The following is a 27,381-nucleotide window of genomic DNA, read 5'->3' as shown; positions in this document are numbered from 1 at the left end:
TAAAAAGAGTGAACAATAAGCTACTTTGTTAAACGCCCCAAAATATAAATACAATCTTTAAAAAAGGAGAAAATTGTTGTTGCAGAAATAGAGGAAAGTCATAGCTTTAGTGGTCTTTGGAGACAAAGGACACAGGGTGCTGCCTTAGGCTGAAGTTAGACCATTGTGGTCCATCTAGGTCAGTACTGTCAACACTGACTGCCAGCAGCCTATCAGGATTCCTGCTAGGGATTGAACCTTAGATCTTTTACATGCAAAGCATATGCCTCTCACTGAGCCTATGGCTTTTCCTGACTATCGTGGAACTCCCAGAACTTTGGCATCCAGGTTCTATTGAAATACAGTGGATAGAATGTTGGGCTTTTGCCTGGATTCATATTTGTACGCATCAGTATCCAACTGTAAGCAAGTCATCATCTGACATGCAGTATTTCCCATCTGTAAAACTGACCTGCTGACCTACCTTCACAGTAGTTTCGCGAGGCAGAAACGCAAGCCAAATATATACGATGCTGATGACATCAGCAAACCCAGAGAGAATTTGTTACTTATTTGTGGACGATAAGCTTGTTGAACCATCAAGTTCCAATACTTGTTTTGAATCCAAACCGCACGAAGTCACAAACTTCAGACAATTTACAGAGACAGTTTAGTCTGTAGGTTTCGCTAATCGTTCCTTCAGAGATGGCTGGTAACTTGGTTGTGGTTTTCCTAATTTCCGACCGCTACACCATGTTAATTATGAATAATGCATTAAATATCTTCCAAATGGTTTCCCCCGTATAAACAGCTACCGTTGCCTCCAGGATATTATGGGATAGGGGAGGTTAGCATGGTAAAGACTGGGTGGAATGTCTCTGTGTTTTCAAATTGCAGGGTTGACTTTTAACAGATATACTGTACATTGTAAGCTCATTTATGTGGCCGCCTGCAAAATGCATCCAGCTATGCTTGGGATATAAGGAGCTGATTTATGGGAAGTCAGATAATTTGTCCTTCCTGTGAAATACTATCTGCTCTGATTGGTAGCAGCTTCAAGGGTCTGCAGCAGAACCAATGCATGCACACATCTCACTCTAGAAAGAGAATGTTGCTCCCTGTAGAAAAATCCCTACCCTGTTTCAAAATTATGCTCCAGTCCTAAGACCAAACTAGTGGTTTGGCAAACAACCCAGGGCAGCTTGTAAAAAACAAGGGTCACTGTTAGTAAAGGTAAAGGGACCCCTGACCATTAGGTCCAGTCGTGACCGACTCTGGCATTGCGGCGCTCATCTCGCTTTATTGGCCGAGGGAGCCAGCGTACAGCTTCCGGGTCATGTGGCCAGCATGACTAAGCTGCTTCTGGCGAACCAGAGCAGCGCACAGAAACGCCATTTACCTTCCCGCCAGAGGAAGCTCTTCCCGCCTATTTATCTACTTTCACTTTGACGTGCTTTCAAACTGCTAGTTTGGCAGGAGCAGGGACAGAGCAACGGGACCTCACCCCGTCACAGGGATTCGAACCGCCGACCTTCTGATCAGCAAGTCCTAGGCTCTGTGGTTTAACCCACAGCGCCACCCGCGTCCCAGGGTCACTGTTACACACCTCTTATTTACTGCACTGCTGCACCCTATAGCTCTGTATAAGTAACTGAAATAATTGCACACTCTGCCAGTGTTTGTCCCCATCTCCTCTTCAGATGTTGAGATGGCAAGCTCCTTGTTTACTCTGCGAAGTTCCATACACATAGATGGTTTAATATGCAGCCTGTGAATGTTGTGTATATCATAGGAGAGTTTATGGGTCCCAATATCCACTCATTTATTATGGGGAATGGAGACATGGTCACAGCCAGATTTCTGGAGACTTTCTCTGCTGTCCTCCACCTTCTTAAAAACTAGGACTTGGCTTGTGGTCATTTTTCTGACTTGCGAGAGTTCTGCTGGTTCTCCTGGCTTGGGCTTCTACTCTTAATCACCCTCTGCTGTTGCAGGTCTCTTTTCCATTACACTTGCATCCTGTGTTACTTCTGGTTATTAAATTTTTGCAGTTTTCATTGTTGCATGGAAGTGCAAGCACAGTAGTAATTTTATGACATCTTGTTGATGAATTTGTCTGGGGTCCAAAGCTCATATCAGGAAGAACAAAGACCCAAAGGGGTTGGAGAACCTCTGGTGGCGCAGCACTGCATGTTGAGGTCTGGTTTTTCATCTTGGTTCGAACCATCCAACTAAATCTTGGGCTGCAGGTCTTTACTGCTTAACTCTATGAAATGACAGACATTAAGCGGGCAGGGAGACATTCTCAGTAACATTGGGAGTAAATTCAGTGCAGCTTTATTGACTTTTATGAGTGCTCTAGAATTACATTGATGTAATTTGGAGTGTGTTTCATCCCAGGGACATTTATTTGAAGCTCAAATCTACCTCTCCTCCCACACAAAGGCTAGCATTTAGTTCATTTCAGCTATGATAAATTATTTGCATCAGAAACGCTGACTCTCTAAAACCTGAGATTTTGGGAAATGTTATTTATGCTAAAAGTATTAATTCCTAATAGTTTTTGGTCTCCTGCTTTACTACTTCTCGTCTTGCTCTCATTTCGGGTCATTACCCCATATACTGCATCCCATATGTGTGCCTTTGGCAGTCCAAAAGGTATGATTTGTGTTTTGATTTTCCTGGCCAGTTTGCTGACTGCAGTGACTGCTGCTGGCATTTTGCCAGCTGGTTGTTTATTTTGTTACCGCTACAGAAAAAAATATTCCTCAGATATGTTTCGACGTGTGTGTTTTTTAGGTTGCCAGGGGAAGAAGAAGGCCTATGCTATCTACTCCTTGCCTGCTTTTCTGATCTTAAAGGGCGAAGCGTGGAGCTGAGCTGAAACAACCTCTTTAGTTTCATTTTCACTATGGCTGATAAAACACTTCAATTTTCCCATGTGATTTCAAACTGTCCATCATATCCCGCCTCCTTTTTCACCCAAGTCCTGACCACTAGAAGGAAAGATGGGGAAAGTCGCCAAAGGCCCATTTCCTAAGCCTCCCTTAGGGCACAGGCTTAATAGCAAGGGTCAGGGAGGAGTCCCATGTTGAGACAAAGCTTCAAGAGAATCTGTGTCATGGGCAAGGAACCATTTTAGCCAGAAGACCACATTTCCTTTTAGCTATCCTCCAATGACTACATGCCAGTGGCATAGCATGGGTTGCCTGCACCCGGGGCAGACAAGCCGCTGATGCTGCCAGAACGACCCCTCACCGGAACAAACCTCTACAGGGAAAAAGAAAAGATTCCCATTCCCTGGTCTAGAATCTATAGGGTATTCTGCCAATTGAAGCTTCTGCTCTCATTGCAGTATTATAACTCAACGACCCTACGTGGGCAGCAACAAAAACCTAAAAGCAATGCTGGGGGCACTGAATGTCACAGTTTAAACTAACCAGCCTGTTATTTGGCTGCAGGCTTCTAGCATATTATTGATAGTATAGGGTGTTAAGAAACTTTGTACAGAACCCTTGCTTCTGTTTGACAAATGAATGGAAAACCCTAACCCAGTCATTTCACTCCAAACCTATTTGCAAGAAATGGGGCCCATGAGGACCTAACTTTGAAAGCAAAGGTTGCTCTGTGCCAAGCTGATCTGTGCCCAAGTTGAACTGTGTGAAAATGCCTGAAGAACTGTATTAGCTCAAGAGAAGTAAAGTCATTTGGACACAATGTTGGCGGGGGTTTTGTTCAGTTTGCACTTTCGCTTCAACCACACTTTGGGGGAGGATCATCATCAAGCTACTGCAACTCCCAATTAAAGCAACAACATGGATTAAAATAGTATCCTAGAATTCAGATACTATGACACTTCGAATATTGGGCTTCTTATTTTCAAATTTTCTAAAAGAAAGCATAATTTTTTTAAACACACACACATAGTCATATACACACAGACACTTATTTTCACAAAACCATATTCATATCAATACCTTTATGGGGTTCCCTGAACCCCAGGACTTCCTCCCACCCCTCCACTGGCTTCCAGAATTCTTCCCCTTTTAACTGCCTCTAATAACTTTATCTAACTTTGTTATACTCCATTCTTACCTTTTGTTCATTTAAATTACAAGCGCTATGTATTCCTGCTAATGTTTTTAAACTCTTACAGTGTTCTTTAATGTTTGTGAAACATGGACCACTTATAAACACCATCTCCAACTCCTTGAAAGAAGACATCAATGGTGTCTCCAAAAATTTTTACACATCACTTGGGAAGACAGGTGAACTAATACCAGTGTACTGGAAGAAGCAAAGATCACCAGTGTCAAAGCAATGGTTCTTCAACATCAACTTTGTTGGTCTGGTCATGTTGTGCGGATGCCTGATTATCATCTTCCAAAGCAACTACTCTATTCCAAACTTAAAAATGGAAAGTGTAATGCTAGTGGTCAACAAAAGAGGTTAAAGACTCTCTCAAGGCAAATCTAAAAAAATGTAGTATAAACATCAACAATTGGGAAACACTTGCCTGCGAGCGCTCCAGTTGGAGAACAGCCTTTACCAAAGGTGTCATGGGCTTTGAAGACACTCAAATTCAGGATGCAAGGGAGAAACGTGCTAAGAGGAAGACACTCTTGGCAAATACACACAGTGATCAACTCCTGCCCGCAAACCTATGTAGAAGGAGGTGTGGATTCTGAATTGGCCTCCACAGTCATTTTCAGACTCGTTGTTAAAACCATGTTTATGGAAGACAATCTTACTCGGCTATGAGGGATCACCGAAGAGGAGGAGGAGGAGGAGGAGGAGGAGGAGGAAGAAGAAGAAGAAGAAGAAGAAGAAGAAGAAGAAGAAGAAGAAGAAGAAGACCATTCTCTACTAAACTTATTGTCCTCTTGGTGCCTGATCTTCCCGGTTAACCATGCCATCTCCGCATATTCCATCATCTTCAATATCCATTCTTCTTTTGATCGAATAATGGGCTTCTTAAGAGAAGTTGCAATAATTGCAGGCAATCCCCCATTTTGAGGGGGGTTGTTTACGTTCTGAGGCACTGCATGCATCAGTGAAATCACATATATTTGAAACACCATTGAAAAAGCCTGCAAACACCCCGTTCCGCCCCATCCCTCCCCATCCTGCCTCTTTTTGTGACGTTTTCAGGTCACTTCTGGGTTCAGTGCGATGCACAGATGCACGCATATTGAACAGGCACACATGGAGAGTTGCCAGTATACTGTTCAGATTGTTAGTATGCATGGCTCTCTTTCCTTTTCCTATGTATTATAAAATATATATTTTATGGGGGTTAAGAATACCGATAGTTCTTGTATTGTGCTGCATCAGAACCTATTGCAATACTTCTAAGCAGGATGGACTTGCTCAGGGTGTTCCATCGTGGCGTGGAACAGAAATACATTTTTAATTTCAAAGGTTTGGATTTATTGAACTATGTTAGTTTAATGCTCAACTTCTTAAATTAAGAAAAGTCAGCTTTCCCATGCATGCAACAGCTTAGAAAAGAAACAGATCTTCCGTTAACTCAAGCATTATGTTGGCCGTGCTATAGTTCAGAATGAGAGAAAAAAAGAAAAGCGCTTGGACTTTGTCAGAAACTGGAATGTTTAGGTTGAAATTTTCTTTCTGTTTCTGATCTCCAGATGGCCATCAGTCTTCATCTTGTTCCGTCTTTTATTCCAGTCAGCCTACAGCATGTACAAAATTCTTATCCTGATCTGGTAACATTTTGCAGTCTCTTTGCACTTATTAAGGTGCCAGGTGGCATAGTCCTATATATAAGGTGGTGTTGTTGCTTTTTTAAAAAATTAAAATCTTTTCAGCCTCCCTCCCATAATCTGGAGAAATCCAATTCAGGAACTGCTGTTGTTGAGTTGTTGTTTTTCCATTAACACTATTAAAGGTAAAGGGTAAAGGGACCCCTGACCATTAGGTCCACTCGTGGCCGACTCTGGGGTTGCGGCGCTCATCTCGCTTTACTGGCCGAGGGAGCCAGCGTACAGCTTCCGGGTCACGTGGCCAGCATGACTAAGCCGCTTCTGGCGAACCAGAGCAGCGCACGGAAACGCCGTTTACCTTCCTGCCAGAGTGGTACCTATTTATCTACTTGCACTTTGACGTGCTTTCGAACTGCTAGGTTGGCAGGAGCAGGGACCGAGCAACGGGAGCTCACCCCGTCACGGGGATTTGAACCACCGACCTGATCGGCAAGTCCTAGGCTCTGTGGTTTAACCCACAGCGCCACCCTCGAACTGACTTCATTGTTTTAAGAGTCATATATGAGTTTTCATATATTTTGATCCTAATATTGTCCAACCAGCCAAAGTTGCTATAGATGTATATTCTAAAGTTCCCCAGTTCAGAAAGTTGAAACTGAAGAAAAGTTTCCAGTATTCAAGTTCAAGTTTTATTGCGGCAAAAGCCAGTTGTGGTTCGAGGACCCGACCCCCGTGGTATGAAATGAATACACAAGGACACGTGTTATAAGGTTAATGGGCAAGAAAAGGCCACAACTTTATTGATTACAGCAGTGAAAAGGTATTGGCTTAGGCATTGGATATCTCAAACAAGTGGGTGTATTCACCAGTAGGTGGAGCCTGTTGATGCCAATCCAACTATAGGCTCACCCCTGACGTCACCGGGATCGTGCCATGGCCTCCCGCCAAGCAGGCATCGGACAGAATACACGACCGCCGGATTCCTTTAACGGAATACCCAAAATTGAAGGCATAGGCGATGGCCACACCTAGCCCTTCGACACCACAACACATTATTCCAATGCCTAACCTACCCACCAATACCACAAAAGTTGTGACGATTGCTACGAGGTAGGCGAAAAAACCAAAAAGCCTAATGCCAAATGGAAAAACTCCTACCAGGCCCCCTAGCCAACCAGGGCGACCAACCTAAGGTCCATAGCAAGGCCAATGACCTAAGCCCTAACTTAAAGGGAGTGGAGGGTGGGTGACTCGCGGCGAGACGACGACGTAGAATGAGGCCGGGCGAGGCTGGCGCCGCAGCAAAAGGCTGCTGGAACATGCCCCTCTGAGGCACCTGGTTGGTTGCCTGTCGAGGGGCGTGGGCGCCAGCCAGGTGAGGCGGAGGCAGGGGGCTACGCCCCCTGCTAGGTGCGGGGCTCAGGCTCCGTCCACAACCACTCCCCTCTCTTGCAGGGAGGAGAGTCTTAACACTAAATACCACAAGATCAAACAAAAAGAGATCAACAACAACATCAGAAAGGGGGAAGAAAAAAAAAAGATTACTCAAGGGAACTTTGCAGTGTGCCATTCAACAGAAGAGATTTACGCTTCCTGATTGCTAAAGTGCAAAATTTGGCCACCTCATATGATATTGAGCTTGAGGAATCTTCCAGAAGGTATTTTCGTAGAATTTCGGGGGAGGATTCCAAATAATGTTGTAGGGGTATAAATTTTGATAAAAGCGGCAAAATAAGTTGAACTCGTTCTTCACTATAAAATTCGCAAAATAGAAGGATGTGTGTGACAGATTCTACCTTATTAGACATACAGGGGCAGAGACGCGCATGCATTGGTGCCCGCGTGAATTTGCCGTACAGCACTGCTGAGGGCATTGTCTCAAAGCGGGCTCTAGAGAAAGCCCATCTATAAGCTTCGTTAGTGATGTTAGTTAAGTAAGGGGCAGCTGCAAAATTAGGCCAAGCTTTTAAGCATCTATACGTCTCCGGGAGTAGGGCGACTTCTTGTTGTAATTCGACATCGTAAAGTCTCTGAGTGACAATTGCTTTTGCCTTGTTCGGAGTTTCAATAAAAAGATTTTCAGGGTTTAGGCCAATTTGTTTTATCTTATTAGTTATTTGCATAAGCCAAGGAGGATAGGGAGCTGCGGCCAGGAAGCAAGGTAACAGTCCCTTAGGATTGTAATGGATTTTCAGCCAGAGGGATATTGCTTGCTCCCAGACTTTTAATTCCACTCTGGGCAGTCCTGCCTCTTGCCTTAAGACTGCATTAGGTGTACACTTTGGGGTAGCAAATAATGACCTTAAGAATTTTGATTGTACTGTTTCAAGGGTCTTAAGGTTGGCAGAGGGGCTAATTTGAGAGCCATACAGGAGTTGGGCTAGAGATTTTGCCTGAAAAACTTTTAGGGCCATCGGGAGGAAGCCAGCTCCTTTCCTTCTGAATAACCTAAGGATGGCATTTGCACTTCTTCCTGCTGATATAGCTGATGTGGTCAGGTGTGTTGACAGTTTGGCATTATAAGAGAAAGTAATGCCTAAGTATTGGAAGGTCTTAGTCTGTTCAATGGCGTTTCCCTTTACGCTCCAATTATCTTTCCTGAAGGAGCGGTTAAAATGTACAATTTTGGTTTTGGCAAAGTTAATTGTTAACAGTTCAGTGTTACATTGGTCACTAAACTTTCCTAAGGCACGTTTCAGGCCCACTTTGGTTTGAGAGAGAAGAACAGCGTCATCCGCATACATTAAAACTGGTACTTTTCTGCCGTTAGAGAACACGGGGGGGGGGGGTTCGATTTCACGGCAACATGTGACCAGGGAGTTAACATAGATGTTAAATAAAAATGGGGCTAATAGGCATCCAGTATTTGATATTAGACAGTAAGTAGGCATGATGGTGTAGTTCCACTTTCGGAATTCCAAATCCACCTTCATTAATTTGTGATTTTTTTTTTCTGCAAGGATAATCTTGGTGTTGTTGAACCCCAAATACATTTCCTAGCAATATTTCAATCCTGGCATTGGTCCCCGGAGTGCAGACTTGTTGATCACTTGGACTGAATGTATAAAGTCAGGGAAATTATATGGGAAGGCAAAACCTGTAGCCTATGAAAGGAAAAAGGATCTACGGGAGACAGAAACTGGAGGGCGCAGACAAAGCTACTGAAGGCTACTATGATTGGTCATAAAGCAAATATCTCTGTTTGAGCCTTTCTTTTGGGGATCCAGCAGTGCTATGAATTTTAACTAACATGCTCATCTTTCAAAAGTGTTAATTTGATTCTCTTTTATGCTGGGAATCTAAGGCAACAAATTCATTTCGGTTTTCTTGCAACATACTTATAGCTTTGACTTTCTCTCTCCCCCCTCCCACCTCTACACACAAACACACATGAGGAACAGATTAACCATATGTCAAAATTTACTGAGTTAATTCATCATACCTTTTTTTTCATAGTATTGCCTAATGAATATTTGTCAGTAACCCTTATGTTAAGTTGCCTCACAATATTCTGAGGTTCTGTATTGGAAAATAGTTTGTAGCAGTCTGTACACTGATGTCACTGTAATTTGACATGTTGTATGCTGCCTTGTTGTATTTTAATGAAAAGCGTGCTCTGCAAATATTTTACATAAATAAATTGACTATCTTTGAGCAAAGGCGTTTAACCTTCTGAAGACTACCGTCCCTTTTGAGTTCCAGGTTCACTCAGCTTCAGAGAGCTACATGTTATGGAATGTATTTTTTCACATTGCTCCATTTAGGAACATGAACTATATCATGGTGAACGCACATCTTGACAGCATTCAGTGGTCGGAATTGTGCACTGTGTCTGATTTATATGACTGGCAAAATACAGATGGAAATGAGGACTTGTGGATTAGAGTATTGACATGCAGTAATGTGGCTTTTGTTTTTGTTTGGCTACAGGAGCTGTGAGGGTCGAAATATCAGATACCGAACATGCAGCAACGTGGTAAGTGATTATGTGCCAGGGCTACTGCAATCCACATATCTGGAAAGATTTTGGTTTTGTGACAAATGGGTGCTCTGGAAACTATCCCCCAAAAGGATAGGTCTCTGGTAGTGGCATATGACATTCAAGTAAATGAGGTTTATACACAAATATTTACAGTTGAAGTGTTGTTGGTATGAAGATAGGCACATTTTCCCCATAGAGGCGCAATACTCAGGCCTCCTTGCAGATGTCTTTCCCCTCAATGCAGAAGGAGGGAGAGAATGAAGGGCACCTTTTTCATGCTTGCCTTCTTGCAGACCCTCCAAATGCCCCTGTTTTCCAGATTTAAAGAAGCCATCCTGGTTTCTGTTTTGATCCCAGAATGTCCAGCTTTCCCTTAGCTTTCCCTGTATCCATCAGAGAAATGTATGAAGTTTTGTGACCCTCCCGCCAAGCCAAGGAAACAAGTAACTGTACAACCTTTAGAACAGGGGTCAACAACCTTTTTTAGCCATGGGCCGGTCCACCGTCCCTCAGACCATTTGGTGGGACGGACTATTTTTTTTGGGGGGGGGGGAATGAACGAATTCCTCTGCCCCACAAATAACCCAGAGATGCATTTTAAATAAAAGGACACATTCTACTTATGTAAAAACACGCTGATTCCCAGACCATCTGTGGGCCGGACTGAGAAGGCGATTGGGCCGGATCCGGCGTCCCGGCCTTAGTTTGCCTACCCCTGCTTTAGAAAACACCTGAAAGCAGCCCTGTATAGGGAATTTTTTTAATGTTTAATGTTTTATTTTGTTTTTATACATGTTGGAAGCCGCCCAGAGTAGCTTGGACAACCCAGTCAGATGGGTAGAGTATAAATAATAAAATGATGATGATGAGTGGTGTCCAAACTTTTTTCAAAGAGGGCTAGATTTGATGAAGTGAAGGGCCGTGAGGGCCGACCAAAGGGCCAACCAAAGTTGTTATCCTTTTTTAAAATGACCGGTCGGCTGGATTAGACCCACAGAACAGCCTTTGGACATGTCCCTGTTTTCATCAGAGAAAACCTGAGGGTGTGCTCTTGCTGAAGGGATGGGGAACCTGTGGTGCTCTGGATATTGTTGGACTCTAAATATCATCCACCCCAGTCGTCAAGACCAGATGTGGTCAAACAACATCTGCAGGGCCGCAAGTGTTAAACCCCTGTGTTAAATAGTCAGAAAACCTTTTAACTGTATCTTTTTCCTTCGCTAGAACAACCGCTCCCCATACACTCATGTTTATTCAGTCAGTCATTGAACATGATGGCTAATGGCTCCAGTGTTGTGCGTGGTTTGGCTGCATAAATCTCATTGATTTCATGGGCGTTTAAACCACCTTACTGTTCACGGGATTACACTGGGGTCCTCTCTGGGTCGTTGCAATCTCCCTTTAGTCTAGACAGGAGCTGTCCTCATTGACAACAACTGGAGGTAATAGCCAGTCAATAAAGTTGCCCTCTGCTTTGTGGGTTGACTTCCAGCTGCGAGGCACTTTGGGTACACCAGGAGACTGAAGAGAGCAACAGGCTTAATAATTTGTGTCAAGTCTGGAGACATACGGTGGCTCCACTGAATATAGCATGGGAGAAATGAAAGAGACACTGTCCAAGCTGATGGGATTCAAAAGACTCTCGCGGGTTTTGTTTTGTTTTGCACAATACTGGCCAGCTTGCTCCTTGCCTTGTTCTGCTGCTGCCAGCCCCAAAGGAAGCAGAATGTAACGAGATGCTTCTCTGCATTAGTTTGTTGTTGCTGGATCACCCTGCTGGGAAGCTGGGATTACACCTAAGGTTGGAGCCCTTGTTTATAGGAACAGCTGAACTTTTCCAACACAAAGAATAATCTTTCCTTAATAAAAAAAATAAAAATGTTGTTCTTAGGATAGGTTCGATCTTCTGGCTAATACACTTGAAATGTGTCTCTTCAAAATAAAAGTTCACATATCTCTGTTCAAAAGCAAGACTAGAGAATTGAGTGTGTAGAATCAGAGTTATAGAGCAGCCGCTCTCTACTTCATGGGAAGGAGGTTGGTGTTTCTTGCTGTTCCTTTGGTCAGAAATCCAAGGAAACAGGGGGACTGTAATGTAATATTGGGCTCAACTGTGCGGCCTGAGGCTCCCAGTGGGCACCTCTACACATGAACGATGTTTCAAAAGTAGTACATTTCTGAGCACAATTCAAAGTGTTGGTGCTGACCTAAACGGCCTTGGTCCAGTATATCTGAAGGAGCATCTCCACTCCCATTGCTCTACCCAGACACTGAGGTCCAGCTCCGAGGGCCTTCTGGCGGTTCCCTCACAGCGAGAAGTGAGGTTACAGGGAACCAGGCAGAGGGCCTTCTCGGTAGTGGCGCCCGCCCTGTGGAACGCCCTCCCACCAGATGTCAAAAAGAAAAACAACTACCAGACTTTTAGAAGACATATGAAGGCAGCCCTGTTTAAGGACGTTTTTGATGTTTAATAGGTTATTTTATTTTAATATTCTGTTGGAAGCCGCCCAGAGTGGCTGGGGAAACCCAGCCTGATGGGCGGGGTATAAATAATAAATTATTATTATTATATTATATAATGTCATTGGAACTAACAATTGCCTGGTTCAGAATCCAAATAAGTATTTGAGGAGAGTCTTGTTTTAAGTCTTTTTTTCTTTTAGGGATGCCATTGGTGCTCGTGGTGGTTAGGAGTAGGGGTTTCATGCAGTGGAGCTGAAAATGTGGCGTGCCCTCACTACAAAAGCCCACTTTCTAACATCTTTGCCCAGGAAACTTGGGAGAGCTTTTATAATCCAATCTACCATTGAGTCATTTTAATGAACAGTGTGGGTTCATTACTGGTTAGCCTGTCTTCCAATTTTTATTTAATCTGTGTTTCAAGGGGGAGGGATGTATGGTTTTATTTAATTTTTTTATCGCCCACTTCCTCGGATGCTTTTATGTGGGAAAGTGATTTATAGATATGCATCTACATGAAATCCAACACGAGCTCACTCATTGCACAAATGCAAACAGCAAAACAATTTACAAAGAGTAGGAAAGATTGTCTAAGCCCCCCTTTAAAAACAAAACAAAAACCTCTTTCCAGAAGTTGCCTTCTCAGAATGCATGCTGCAGAGATAATCTAGCAACTCCTCATTCAGTGTCCAAGGGATAGATAAATCACCTGTAGGGAAGTGGTTTTGTCTTCATGATGAAAGGGATGCCTGCTCCTGGTAAAATATACCTGCATATACATTGCATATATCAAATCAGCAGGAGGGGGAACTGACAAATTAACAGTGAAAATGGGGAGAACTAAGGAAAGATATCCAGGTCTAGTATGCACTGAGGGAATTTCCAAACAATCATATTTTTGGTGTGATAAGTACACATTTGTTTCTCATTTACTGCATATGGCACACGTATTATTCTCTCAAGGTTCATCTTATTGCCCCGGCAATCCTATTTTGTGTACCTGGGGAGATGCAACCCTTTCTCTCATAGGGAACATTCAGTGCAGCTACAGTTGCAGAACCATAATAATAACCAAGAAAGCAATCTGAAGAAGTCCAGATAAATCTGACAAGAAACTTTCCCCAGATGCCTCTTGCATTAACTCCACCTCTATTTTCCCATTACGGTTGGCTTAATCCGGTATCCTTGCTTCCCAGAGTTTTTGATCCTTTCATTGTTCTAGAGTACACACCGAATTAATTTGTTTTAAATGTGCGTGTGATAATACCAGTAACTGCAGCAAGTCTTGTTTCCTCCTTTATCTGTTGTGGGGATGAACATGGATAAATTCATGTGGTGACTACAAGCATGGAGTAAGGGTTCTGAGCTCTTTTTCTGGCTGTCCTCCTATCACAGCAACTTTATTTTTAGGTGAAGAAAAGCTAAATTCATGTGTGCCAGGCTGCTCTTAGAGGCATGTGAGCAAAGGCCAGTGAAAAAGTTGGCATCCTGCTGGAACTTTTATCTGGACTAGATGGTTGTTTGGTATGATTCTGCCAGCCCAATTCTTATTCTTTAAATGGCTTTAGGGTCCAGCCAGGAAATTTTTATTTTGGAGGCAAGAAAGATCTATTTGTGTTCTGAACTGTGGTAGAAACTTGAGGGGGAGAAAAACCCAGCTAAACATGTCTGAAACCATTCTGGAACTTTGAAGGAAAAATACCCTTTGTTGTTTCTTGGAAAAACGACCCTGAACGCAGTAAAAGAAAAAGACACATTTTTATAACTTGCTATGTTATTATATACCCTTTGGTATGAAAAGTAAACAAAATCTTAAAAAGTGACTCACACATTTCTTGGCTGCATGGAACTTCTAAAGCTGATTTCTCTGCCATATTGTAAACCTATAAAAGATGGATTTTTAAAGCTGTTCTTTCAGCCCTTTTCTTTCCTGGAGATTCACCTTCAGCTGCCAAAGGTTTTTCTATTTTTAGTGACAAGATGTCACTAATTCTCTCCTCCTGAAAATAACCTTTTATTATTTCTTCATCTACAAACAGAACCGCTCAACCATCACATGACCTGAATTTCCATGCTTCTCAATACTCAGATTATACCTTTTTCTAAGTTCATAGAGTCAGAAGCCATCTGGTACAACTCCCTTCTCAGGCGCTGAATCTTCCATGCTGCAGACTTAATTTTGTAAGACAAACCAGATGGCCTAAGCGAGGGAACCATATTATGTCTTAGACCAAAAGTCACCTTTACTTTCCACCTGCCCCCACATTACGGATCCTTCTCAAAATAGATAGCCCAATGCAGTCATGACTAGGAACTGCCAGTCTGCTTTATGAAGCACCACACTCCTCCTGCCCCTTCCCACATTCCATGGCAGTTAAACAAATCGTGAAAGAATGATTTAATGTAAGACGGAAGCTGAAGCTGGATCAGAAATACGTCCTCCTCTGCAAATTAGCGAGTATATTGCCCCTCTACAGAATCTTTTGTTTGGAAGGAGCTTATGGGAGAAGAGTGCTGGAAATCCTTGGCTTAGAGTTCCTTTGATCACCTTGAAAGGAGCGGTTGCCTCATCTGGGCGCCCCCCTCAAATATCTTTGCTCGCCTCCTAGCGGTGCAGCAATAAAACTGCTAGCACATTTGCAAAGCTAAGCAGGGTCCAGTGTGGTTTCAAATTGGATGGGAGGCGCCATGTGTAGAGATTCCTGCATTGCAGGAGGTTGGACAACCCTCACTTCTGTGATTCTGTGAGACAGTTTGCAAGGGATTGTGGGGAAAACAGAACAGATAATTCTCACAATATTGTTGCCACCACACGACTAATCTCAATACTTCAGTACTCTAAGTATTTGCTTTTTATTAAGTTTATAGGACTAACAGTAAAAATTGGTGGGAATTAATAAGACGATATATCAATTACATTTAATCCCCTACGAGTGGCTTAGGGCCCTCGTATTTACGGGACTGCCTCTCCTGGTATGCCCCGCAGAGGACCTTAAGGTCCATGAATAATCATAGTTTAGAGGTCCTGGGCCCTAAGGAAGTTAGATTATCCTCCACCAGGGCCAGGGCCTTCTCAGTGATGGCTCTGACCTGGTGGAATGCTCTGTCCCATGAGACCAGGGCCCTGCAGGAGTTAACTTCCTTCCACAGGATCTGTAAGACAGAGCTATTCCACCTGGCTTTCAATTTAAACTTAGCCTGATCTTTTATTCCCCTTCCTTCCCTCCCTCTCCCCTTTTTATGAAGATTACCCACTCTGGGATCCCACAGCTAATTCTCCCCTGGTCTCCTCACTGACCCAAATAGGACTAATTTAGCCAGCTAGGCCTGGTGATCATCTAATGTTTATTGGATGGATTTCCCCCCTATATTGGTTTTTGAATTCTGAATTTATTGTTATCCACGTTTTATACTGTATTTTATGCTGTTTTTTGTTGCATCAATTAAGTGTTTTAAATTTGTTGTTAGCCGCCCTGAGCCCGGTTTTCTAAACCGGGAAGGGTGGGGTATAAATAAAAAAATATTATTATTAATATTATTATTATTATTATTACAGACCCGCATGTGTGGGTCAGTTAGCAAACTGCCAGCGCCTATTTTCAAAACAGTGGGGCTAGCACGCAGAGAGCCCAAGGAGCAGAGCATTCAACCCCATTAGGCACATGAATGAAGCATAAGAATAGGCTATTAAACCTTTTATTAATTTTGTTCAGCTGCAAGAAGCAACTGACACCCCCTTCTATCCTCGTGCAATCAAACGGACCACACTCTGAAGTGAGTTTAAAAATGATTTAGTTACTTAATTGAGGTCACAGTCATGCATTTTCCTTTAAGCAACAGCTTAAAGATAATGCAGGTAAAATACTTGGTTGAAATACAACAGAGCAGCCTCAGACACATGTCTGAGACAGGGAGCCCAGTTGAGGACCTCCTTGCTTACAGTGTGTACTTCCCTACTGTCAGGAGAAGATGGGACATGATCTCACTGAGCCAACTCTAGCACTTAGAATTCTGTGGTCCTTACCTCCTTCATATACTAACTAGCATTGTTAGGTTTGACTGCAAATCTCCCACCAAAATACCCTAGACTTCACTCAGAAATCTGCTTTCCTAATCCTATTGGGGATAGTATATAGTTAATCTCTCTTGGAACCTGAAATATACCAATATGTATATTTTATAAATTGTTTTACAGGCTTCTCAACTGCTTCTCTATTATAAAAACCTTGATAAGATCTTTGTATCTAACCTACTAAGTAAACTTTTAATAGCTCGATCCTTTCATGTAATCTGATCTACTTCCATCAAGCACATCTGGGATTCATCTTATCTTTTTCTCTAGCTCATTGATTAACAGAAATTGTTTGAAATGGGATTTAAATATGACAGACCTGTGTTGCCGTTATGAAGCACAGTGAGGGCAAATAAAAGGTCATGGCAAAAATGGTTGTTGTGCATGTGTGGACAAGAGACATTTAGGCAATCTGGGTTTTATGTTTCAAATACGAAGACTTGACATTTTGTGTTTGCATTCAAAGGAAAGGAGTTTGTTCACCTAGGGAACGGTTGGCCACCTTTAAAGTAAAAATTGTTTTTGTAGGAAATATATGCCCAAGAGGATGAGTAATAGTTGATAGTTATTGACATAAAACAAACGCTCTAGAGAAAGAAAAGACCCATTGGTTACGAATTCCTCAAATGCACTCAAAAAAAATAATGTTGTAAAATATATTTCAGTGCTGAGCAGAGGGTCTCTCATCAAAGAATCAGAAAGACAATGGTCGCATCCACCCTGTGTATTTAAAGTACTTTTCCACCACTTTAACAGTCATGGCTTCCGCACAAAATCCTGGCAGGTGTGGTCTGTGAAGGGTGCTGAGAGTTGCTGAGATCCCTCACAGAGCAATAATTGCCATCACCCTTAACAAACTAGAGTTCCTGAGATGTCAGGTGGGCTCAGGTGCAGCGGTTTGGATGCCTTTGCTCTTTACTGAGGATGCAACACCTGTGAGTGGCTCCGGCTGCATGTTTCCCACCTCTCTCAGGTACAGAAAGTAGGTCCTCTGTTGTGTCTGTACAGGACAGGTAAGGAGGCCCTGGCCATTGGAGCTGGGATAAACTCTGGTTCTAAACCCTGCAACTTCTGTATCATTTATCTGTGCATATCGAGCCATTTATTTAAGAAAAGAAGAAAAGGGGGGAAACTAAAAGAAACCAGAGCCTATGATTGTGGTTGAGAGAAAAATTGCCCACTGGAAACTAAAATTACAAGAGTGAGGCACTGAGACTTTGGGCCCCAAACCCACAAGCTATCCACTTACATGAAAGTGTAATAATTTATGTAGAATGAAATCACTTTTTTTCAGCCCCTTGGAATGAACGTGCAACAGAATCCTGCAGCAGTAATTACAATTGGTAACGTGCATTTTAGTAATGTCTTATGTGCGCTCAACAATTTTATAATTATCTTGTCATTTCCGACAATAAGGTTTGAGAGGCTGTGATTGCAATTCCGGGAAGGGTGTGTGTGTGTGTATTTTTTATTATTATTTAAAAACACTGAAAGGTGTTTAGCTGCCCAAATACCGCCCCCCCCCCCCGAGTCCACAAGGCCAATAATATTTGAATCCTGGTACTCCAGCTTTAGCTTCAATACTTTGTCTACAATTCAAGCCTCCACTTCTCTTTAGATGACAGTAAAAGGCATATTGCCTCTTGCAGAGCCATATCTGAATGAAAGCTACCTAAGGCCAATAAGTCAAACTTCTGTATTAAGATGGTTTCAGTTTCAGCCACTTTTTTTTGGTCACCTATTAATTTACTCCCCTTTGAAACTCTTCCTCTCCAAGCAAACCATTTCAGAGGTTTGCTTGTTTTGGTAATTAGAATTCCAGTGCCTTTGAAGTATGAGACTCTTTACAGGAACAACCTTTGTACAATAAAATAAAAATCCCAAACTCTTACTTTCTGGTCATGTATATTCTGTTGAATTCTGCAGAATCACCTGAATCCATAGGTGCTTCTGCATGGGTGCTTATTGTGCTCCTTATGCATACGTAAAGGTAAAGGGACCCCTGACCATTAGGTCCAGTTGCGGACAACTCTGGGGTTGCGGCGCTCATCTCGCTTTATTGACTGAGGGAGCCGGCGTACAGCTTCCGGGTCATGTGGCCAGCATGACGAAGGCGCTTCTGGCGAACCAGAGCAGCGCATGGAAATGCCGTTTACCTTCCCGCCGGAGCGGTACCTATTTATCTACTTGCACTTTGACGTGCTTTCGAACTACTAGATTGGCAGGAGCAGGGAACGAGCAACGGGAGCTCACCCCATTGTGGGGATTCGAACTGCCGACCTTCTGATCGGCAAGTCCTAGGCTCTGTGGTTTAACCCACAGCGCCACCTTCGTCCCTATGCATACATACAGTACACTTGTTTTTGCAATATTTGTATGACATTGTTGGCATAAGAATGCCAGCCCATATGCCACGCCATCCCTCTAATCCAGATCTACCTTTTCTGGGGAAGGCCCCAAAGATCCACATTTGTGATTTCTCAATGGCCTTTTGCAGATGGGGAAGCCACTCTTTCAAACGCATTTTGCTTGTAGAGCTTCTAAATAATCTGAGTGTCTCTCAACAGTGCTGCATGCCTCATAAAGTAGGGAAGTCACAGAAGGTATTTTGCTGGGCCTGAGGATTTTGACTCTAGCTGGGGTTTAGCATTGTATGTTTGTGCTGGCCCTTCACCCTAGAGGTTGAAATCCACTCATTCCTGCCTTAGAGCCCGTGGCATAAGTATGCATGTAGGCTTTTTTGAGTGCTCATATTTATTCTCCAAAGAGCTTCAAGTTTCACAGGAAACTTCTTTAAACACATACTTGGCTATTTAAATCTGTGTTATTATTTTAATCATGGAAATCAAAGGCAACGTAGCATTTAACTTTTGGTCCTGATCACCTGCGGTGTCCGAGGAACGTGCTAGGTTAACCGTTCGTTTTTTATTCCTTTGGTTTGAGAAAACAAACGGCTCAAACAATCCTATTGGCTTGCGGGTGAACCAAGATTGAGAACTCTCTGTGTGTGTGTATATATATATATATATATATATATATATATATATATATATCTGTAGGGTTTATTGGACCTTTTATCTCTGTAAAAATAAATCGACCCAAGCCGGAACATTATGTAGGATGAGCCAAGACAGAACCAAACAAGAGATCTAGCTTGGCTCTGTGAATGCTAGAATAAGCCAAGCTTATTAAACCAGGCTACATGCCCTTGTGGAACAAAGGAGTGTGAAGGGAACTAGGAGGGAGGTACACTTGTTTTAATAGTTTCTCAGGCTGTTTACATGGAGCGCCCTTTCAGACCAGACCCAGCTGATCTGGGCCAAAGCTCACTGAATGCTCACACAGGGCTTTCGCAGTGTGTTGACTGCTTGTTTCTAAGGGTCAGGGGCTGAACCAGGTTCATTCTAGTTCAACCAAGAAGAAACAGAATCACCCCTGAGACGAGCTGTTTAGGACACTATGGAAGGACACAATATATAGAACAGCCTCCCTGCACTGCTGTGCATAGTCCAAAAATGGAGGTTTTGTATTTGTATTTTGCCACAACTTTCTCCCCTTGTTATATGCAGAAGTTCTGCTTTCAGTGGTAAAGGAAAGAGACAGAGGACAGGAAGCACAAGAACTTTGCTTTTTCTTTCTGGTGTGGTAGCGACTGCAGGAGGACAGCTTCTTCCCGTGCAGCCTGGGTGACCTCAGAAGCCCTGGACCATGTGGGAGACATCTACAATGTGGTTTGTTCCCAGCATAATAATAATAATAATAATAATAATAATAATAATAATAATAATTTATTATTTATACCCCGCCCAACTGGCTGGTTTTCCCCAGCCACTCTGGGCAGCTTCCAACAGAATATTAAAATACAATAGTCCGTCAAACATTAAAAGTTTCCCTAAACATGGCTGCCTTCAGATGTCTTCTAAAAGTCTGGTAGTTGTTTTTCTCTTTGACATCTGGTGGGAGGGCATTCCACAAGGTTGGTGCCACTACTGAGAAGGCCCTCTGCCTGGTTCCCTGTAACCTCACTTCTCGCTATGAGGGAACCGCCAGAAGGCTCTCAGTGCTGGACCTCAGTGTCCGGGCAGAACGATGGGGGTGGAGATGCTCCTTCAGGTATACTGGACCAAGGCCGTTTAGGGCTTTAAAAGTCAGCACCAACACTTTGAATTGTGCTCGGAAACGTACTGGGAGCCAGTGCAGGTCTTCCCAGTTGCCAGTCTAGCTGCCGCATTCTGGATTAGTTGTAGTTTCTGGGTCACCTTCAAAGGTAGCCCCACGTAGAGCGCATTGCAGTAGTCCAAGCGAGAGATAACTAGAGCATGCACCCCTCTGGTGAGACAGTCTGCGGGCAGGGAGGGTCTCATCCTGCATACCAGATGGAGCTAGTAGACAGCTGCCCTGGACACAAAATTGACCTGTTCCTCCATGGACAGCTGTGAGTCCAGAATGACTCCCAGGCTGCTCCTCTGGTCCTTCAGGGGCACAGTTACCCTATTCAGGACCAGGGAGTCCTCCACACCAACCCACCCCCTGTCCCCCAAGAACAGTACTTGTGTCTTGTCAGGATTCAACCTCAATCTGTTATCTGCCATCCATCCTTTTCCTTCAGAAGCAGTGGAGTCTTCCCACATGGTGCCCCACATGCTATAGTGACTCTTGAACTGAATCAGACCCCCGTGACAAAAACGAGATAAAGGAATTGGAGGAAGCAATGTTTGGGGTCAGGCAAGCTGCTAATACTGGAAGAAACTGTTACTTGCTAGTAAATAACTGAAGAGTGGTTTTAATATAACCCATAAGGAAATAGTGATTTTTATTCTTTAAAAAATGTAGCTATTCTGTTAGGCAATGGATACACAAGGATATTATTTACAATTGCAAGTGAAGAAGAAAAGAGTAAGTGGTTTAAACTGATTTATGGCTAAACTGCCAAGAGCAATTTTAAACTATGGAAAATGTGAAAGATTGAATTAATCACCAAAGGAGTGAGTAGCTCTTCTTAAGCTGCCTTCTTAAATTTTCTTACTTTACAGGAAGTCTTAAATATTCTTACTTTACAAAATAAAAAAAAATCCTTCCAGTAGCACCTTAGAGACCAACTAAGTTTGTTATTGGTATGGGCTTTCGTGTGCATGCACACTTCTTCAGATACACTGAAACAGAAGTCACCAGAATTTTTTTTTTTTTAAATTTGTTTCGACTACGGCAGACCAACACGGCTACCTACCTATATCTTACTTTACAGTAAGTCTCATTGGACCCAGTGTGACTTCCTTCTTAGCAGATATGCATAGGGTCAGGCTTTAAGAGTTCTTTTGAAGGTTTTGAGAGTGTTTGCCATCAAATTTTGTGTTGGGTGACCAAATTGGATATATCCACAGTCTCTCTAGAAACAGCCACTATGATAATGGGTGTGTTTAACTAAAGGAAATGGTCACTGAAGTAGCTCTGGGAGAAAGGGGGGGGGATTCAAAGCTACTGAAAGTTGGATAAACCTTTTATCTTGAATACTACAGAAAATGATTGCCTCTGCTAAGATATCTAGCCAAATATATGATTAGTCTTTAGTAACGTTAACAGCTAAACTGGGGTTTTTTTTAATTGCTTAGCACAAATTAGAGATACTATGCTTGCACCCAAAACTTGTCTGAAACCTCCCCTGAGAGGTCAACAAGGGGTATTTAATTAATAAATAAATAACTCGTGATAAGCAGAAGGAAAAAAATCTGAAGAGTTGCTGATTCTGTGGATTGTAAAATCTCTGCTTGCATTAGCCAGGTTGAAGTAATACAAATATACAGAGCATTTTTCTGGCTCACGTTGCTTCACTGACTGATTTAGGTCGTTTTGGAAAGAAACGCTAGCAAAGAATGCTTAAATAAACAAACACTTGAATCAAGCAATTTTCTTGATTCCTCCCTCTCCCCCCCCCCCTTCTCCCTTTTCAAAGGAGAAAGAACAGTTGGCTAGGTCTGCATATGTGCATAAAGTCAGAAGAAATGTTGAACAACAGGCAGTTTTTTGTGAGAGGAGAAAATATATTTCATACACTAAAACACATGGCGCTTTGTCCTCTTCAACTTGCCCCTCAATAACACATAGCTGAAGAATCTCTAGTAATAATGTCATGAGCTACTTCAATTGATGTGTTTGCTTCTGGGTGGAGAGAGACAATCTTTTCTACTTCTTCAGGACAGTCCCAAAGAGGGATTCATACCCGATGGCTGCCTCTGCAAAACAGATTTTGCAAATTTTCGCATTAAACCAAGAAAACTTGTCTCACCAATGTCACTAGTGCAGTGAAAGGAGTGTGTGTGTCTTTGTGCAATGCCCACTTTCGACTCCCTTAAAACTGCTGTCTGATTTCTGCCTATGACCACATTATATATAGACTTGGTTGAGTTCCCCGTGTTGAGAATACAAAACCACTTCCGAACTTGAGAGGAGGTGCAGTTGTGGGCTTCACGCCCTCTCTATGTGCGCAGGGGCTGGCTCTCAGCCTCCGCGCGATTGAGGGGATCCCTGGCCGGGTCATCCCCTGGCCAGCCAATCAGCTGGCCTAGGGGGGGCGTGGCTTGCGCAATATCACACTGGCGCGGCCAGGGATCTCCCTCTTTTGCCACCTCAGCTCATCGGGTTTCCCACCCTCCCGTTTTCCTTTTGACCTTGCTATGGACCTCGGTTGGTCGCCGTTGAGGGGCCTGGTAGGAATTTTTTCCACTTGGCAAATTGGCACCAGCCACTTGGTTTTTCGCCTACCTCGTAGCAAATCGTCACAACTTCCTCGGCATTGGCGGTTAGGCATTGGTAGAGGTATTGACATGTAGATGAAGGGGGGGGAGGAAGCGCCATCACCTCCCCCGAATATCGAAGGGTAGTCCGGTAAAGGATTCCAGGGGGCATGGCCCTGTCCGAAGCCTATGGAAGTGAGGGCCTAAGGCACGCCCCCGTGCGGTGACCCCGGGGGAGTTCCTAGTTGATGTGCATCAGCAGGACTCTCCCTACTGGTGGTTAACCCTTCCCAGTCTTCAAGCAATTGGGCTGAAGCCAGATAGTCGGTTAGGACCAATGCCTAAGCCAATACCGCTCATTCCTGTAACCAATAAAGTTGTGGCCATTTTTTGCTCATTATCCTAAATATTTGTGTCGTGTGTCTACTTCCACGGGGGCGAGGCGGGAACTCGCCACGCAATTATTAGCCCATTTACAAGTGACCACCTGACCTTCTTCTCTTTCTCCTTAGGACTGCCCTCCAGAAGCAGGTGATTTCCGTACCCAGCAATGTTCGGCGCACAACGACGTCAAGTACCAGGGGCAGTTTTACGAATGGCTCCCTGTATCGAATGATCCTGACAACCCATGCTCCTTAAAGTGCCAGGCCAAAGGGACAAGCTTTGTTGTGGAATTGGCTCCTAAAGTGCTGGATGGGACCCGGTGCTACACTGAATCGCTAGATATGTGCATTAGCGGCTTGTGCCAAGTAAGGACCATACTTTTTTTTTTTTTGCTGATTTTCACACACCCCACACATCCTTTTTCTGTGTCTTTTGTCTTTTTGTATGTCTCATGTTTTAATCTCTCCCCTGCCCGCTCTCCTCCATGGTGCTTGCTCCTACAGTCTTCTTTAAAGTGTGCGTTCATTTTCAGAGTCACTTACATATTTGGTTCTGAAATGCATTTTATCAACAGTGGGGTTCCTCCCCCCCCCCAGTTTCTTTTAAGTTTGTGCCAGCTCTTCCTGTTAAAACAGCCTGAAAAGGTAACCCTTTCAAGGCAGTCCTTTCAGGTTTTTCATTCCCATTCCCTTTTAATTTTTAATTCCTTTTTATTAGAGATTTTATTGTGTTACAAAACAAACAAGCGGTGGAAAGCTCATATAGCATCTCCATTTTTTGATTAGAGTCTTTTTCACAATTCGTTTATGTTTTGTATGAGACACTATCATTCTAGATCAGTGTTTCCCAACCTTGGGCCTCCAGCTGTTTTTGGACTACAACTCCCATCATCCCTAGCTAGCAAGACCAGTGGTCAGGGATGATGGGAATTGTAGTTCAAAAACAGCTGGAGGCCCAAGGTTGGGAAACACTGTTCTAGATATCATGCCGTTATGGGGGAAGATAGGAAAAAGATGGGAATGTGATGTTCTTTCGTTCTGTTGCATAGCGTTTGTGTAAACTATTGGGTCAGCATTATGTGAGTAGGCCTTTTATTCGTACCTTAATTAAATGTTTATTGGCATTGCGAGAGATTAGTGGGTCCGGTGCCTGGTTGGTTGAGTTCAATTGGTTGCATTGTGGTTCCTTGTTTGTTCGTGTGAGAAAGTGGGGGGGGGGCTGTTGAATTCCCATTTCCCAACATGTAGGTAATTTATCAATTTAGAGATACTGCTATTCAAAATACTTAATTGTGTACCCAACTACACAATTTCAGGAGCCACAGTTTGTGGCTCCTGAAAGCCGCAAACACAGAAGTGACTGTTCCGGTTTGCGAACTATTTCTGGAAGCCGAAATCTGATGGGGCTTCCGTGGCTTCTGATTGGCTGCAGGAGCTTCCTGCAGCCAATTGGAAGCCACACTTTGGTATCCAAATGTTTTGGAAATCGAAAGGACTTCTGGAATGGATTCCATTCAACTTCCAAGGTACGACTGTACAGTCTACTGAGAATAGACCCATTGAAAGGAATGCACCTAAGTTAGCCATGTCTATGTCCTACATTCGAGTAGGACCCTGGTAGAGACACATGCCTGACTGGCATGTTCTCTCCCTCCTGGCCATTCATTCAGGAGCTTCAAAAGCTTTCTTCAGCCCAAACATCACAGCGACTGATGCCAACAGACATCGGCACACTTAGGGATCCGCAGAGTCTTCGCAGCTTGCTAAACAGACCTCAGCAACTCAGCATTTTGGCTAATCTACTTTATTTACATATAAACACACACGGAGCACTGCAACATGGCTCCCTCTCTCTCTAGCATCATACAGCAAAGAGAAAAAGAGCAAAGGACAATAGTCCCACTTCACGGAACACAGTAACACAAACATCCTGTCTCCGTCACTTTCCACTCTGTGGAGTCAAAACATACACCATCATTTGAAAGACAATAATCCCATGACTGCAATCACGGAGCAGGAATTCTAAGTCTATTCACTTCAGCAGGTCTACTCTGAGGACAACTAACATTGGATACAACCTCTCTTTCCGTAATGAACAATGCACTCATTCCAGCTCCATTCAGTTCTATGGTCACGCCCTTGATATCAGTGTTCTATGTTATGGATTAGACACAACAGGCAAAGTCTGAAAGACTGAAACGTATTCTATGGTCTCAATCAGTCCAGTGTGCACATGGAGCTACAAAAAAGCTGGGGCTTCCAATACGGTGGTACCTCGGGTTACAGACCCTTCAGGTTACAGACGCTTCAGGTTACAGACTCTGCTAACCCAGAAATAGTACCTCGGGTCAAGAACTTTGCTTCAGGATGAGAACAGAAATCACGTGGCGGCAGCAGGAGGCCCCATTAGCTAAAGTGGTACCTCAGGTTAAGAACAGTTTCGTGTTAAGAACAGACCTCCAGAACGAATTAAGTTCTTAACCTGAGGTACCACTGTATTCTTGTCAGTATTAGCAACAGCTATGTGTTTCTCCAGAATGGAAAGGCCCTGCGATTGTTAGGATTTGTGTGTCTGTTAAGAGTTTCATAATATTAGAGCGATTGCCTGCCCCTCAGTGGGGAAGTCTAACAGAGCCCCCATCTTGCGTGAGCCGGAGATGGGGTGTGGGCTCCGTTAGACATCTCAATTGAGGGTTGCAGGTTCATCAATAATAATAATAATAATAATAATTTATTATTTATATTCCGCCCAACAGAACACTAAAATACAATAACCTATTAAACATTAAAAGCTTCCCTAAACAGGGCTGCCTTCAGATGTCTTCTATTAATTTCAAAATACTGAAAGCTTTTCTGTGCCACCAGGCTTGTGTCACAGTTATCCAGTGATTTGTGGGTTTGTTGTACAGAACAATTCCGTTAAAGAAGGGAGAATGCAGGCCTGCTGCCACTTTACTGATAAGCCCCGATACTTGATTTTTAAAAATACAAAATAAACCTTCCTCTCCTCTTCAACTCCTGCTCAGCTCCATCACCCCTGTGAAAATGGGCAGCCATTTCTAACTCAGCATTGGCTAATGCCAGCATAACCAATCTTAGTACAATTGATGCAATTCAACATTAGCAACGTCAGTTTCAGAAATGTTATTTTCATGCATAATGCTTGTGAGCTCTCAGAGACATCCAGCTGTCCACTGTTGGAAAAAAACAAAGCTGAACTGGAACCAGCCATTGTCTGACCCAACAAGACAATACGTAAGTTCTTATGTGTTTAAATAATACATGCATTTAACACATAATATGTTTATAATGATACATAATAAAATTACTTCACCTAAACCTCTGGCTCCTAAAGCTTTGGGGTCAAATATGAATCCAGACTGACTCACTGAATTAAAACAAAAACAAAAAAAGGATGCAAGCATTTCTGAACTTTACTGTCGTTCCAAATCCAAGTTTCACAGCTCTCCCCATCCATAATCCCATATAATTCCTGACATTTTATTAGCATTTGAACTGAATTTCCTTTCTGTGTCTTATGGTTGTTTTTCCCCTAGCGCTCTTTCTCTTCAGTGTTGCGTTCTGACCTGGCCCACGTCTTTATTGTTGAGGGAGATGTTTAAGCTAAATGGAATGTGATATAAAGCACATAGCTTCACTTATCTCAGCTCTGTAATTAACTGAAACAGGGACATGTCTCTTTATTTCATCAGAGGACACAATGGTCTTTCTGAGAAGTGAGCTTAGTCGAGTCAGAAGACCTTGCTGTTGGCTGTTTCTCAATTTATTAATAAGCGACTCCAGGGGACAATGTGTTTAATTTTCCCCACCCCCTCGCTAGTTGGCTAAAGTGCTTGAGCTCAGGACAAGATGTGGATTTGGAGCATTCTTGAGTCAACTAACAATCTGCTTGCCAGATCGTATTGGACTAAGGCTGGATTGTGTTTTAAGGTCCAAGTTCAGGACACACCTATGTGAGAAAGCCTTCCAGTGCTAATAGATAACATCCACCATTGAAGCATGTGTTCCTTGTTTTCACACACTTGGATAT

General features: G+C 43.1%; 1 protein-coding gene and 1 long non-coding RNA gene across 2 annotated transcripts in view; one reads left to right on the top strand and one right to left on the bottom strand.

Moving 5' to 3' along the window:
- The window catches only part of ADAMTSL1 (ADAMTS like 1), a 257,528-nt gene that overhangs the window by 42,232 nt on the left and 187,915 nt on the right, over positions 1-27,381 (top strand). Inside the window, exons 3-4 of the mRNA XM_083592741.1 lie at positions 9,633-9,678; positions 23,460-23,696. Of these exons, the coding sequence (XP_083448867.1) occupies positions 9,633-9,678; positions 23,460-23,696 (283 nt within the window). The remainder of the gene's footprint in view (positions 1-9,632; positions 9,679-23,459; positions 23,697-27,381) is intronic.
- LOC310753144 overlaps positions 24,156-27,381 on the bottom strand; it is a 356,996-nt gene continuing 353,770 nt past the window's right edge. Inside the window, exon 3 of the long non-coding RNA XR_014543227.1 lies at positions 24,156-24,306. This is a non-coding gene — a long non-coding RNA (uncharacterized lncRNA). The remainder of the gene's footprint in view (positions 24,307-27,381) is intronic.

The sequence above is a fragment of the Podarcis filfolensis genome, assembly GCF_964270895.1.
Source record: "Podarcis filfolensis genome assembly, chromosome: 17".
NCBI lineage: Eukaryota > Metazoa > Chordata > Lepidosauria > Squamata > Lacertidae > Podarcis > Podarcis filfolensis.
This window is presented reverse-complemented; position numbering and strand designations above follow the sequence as displayed.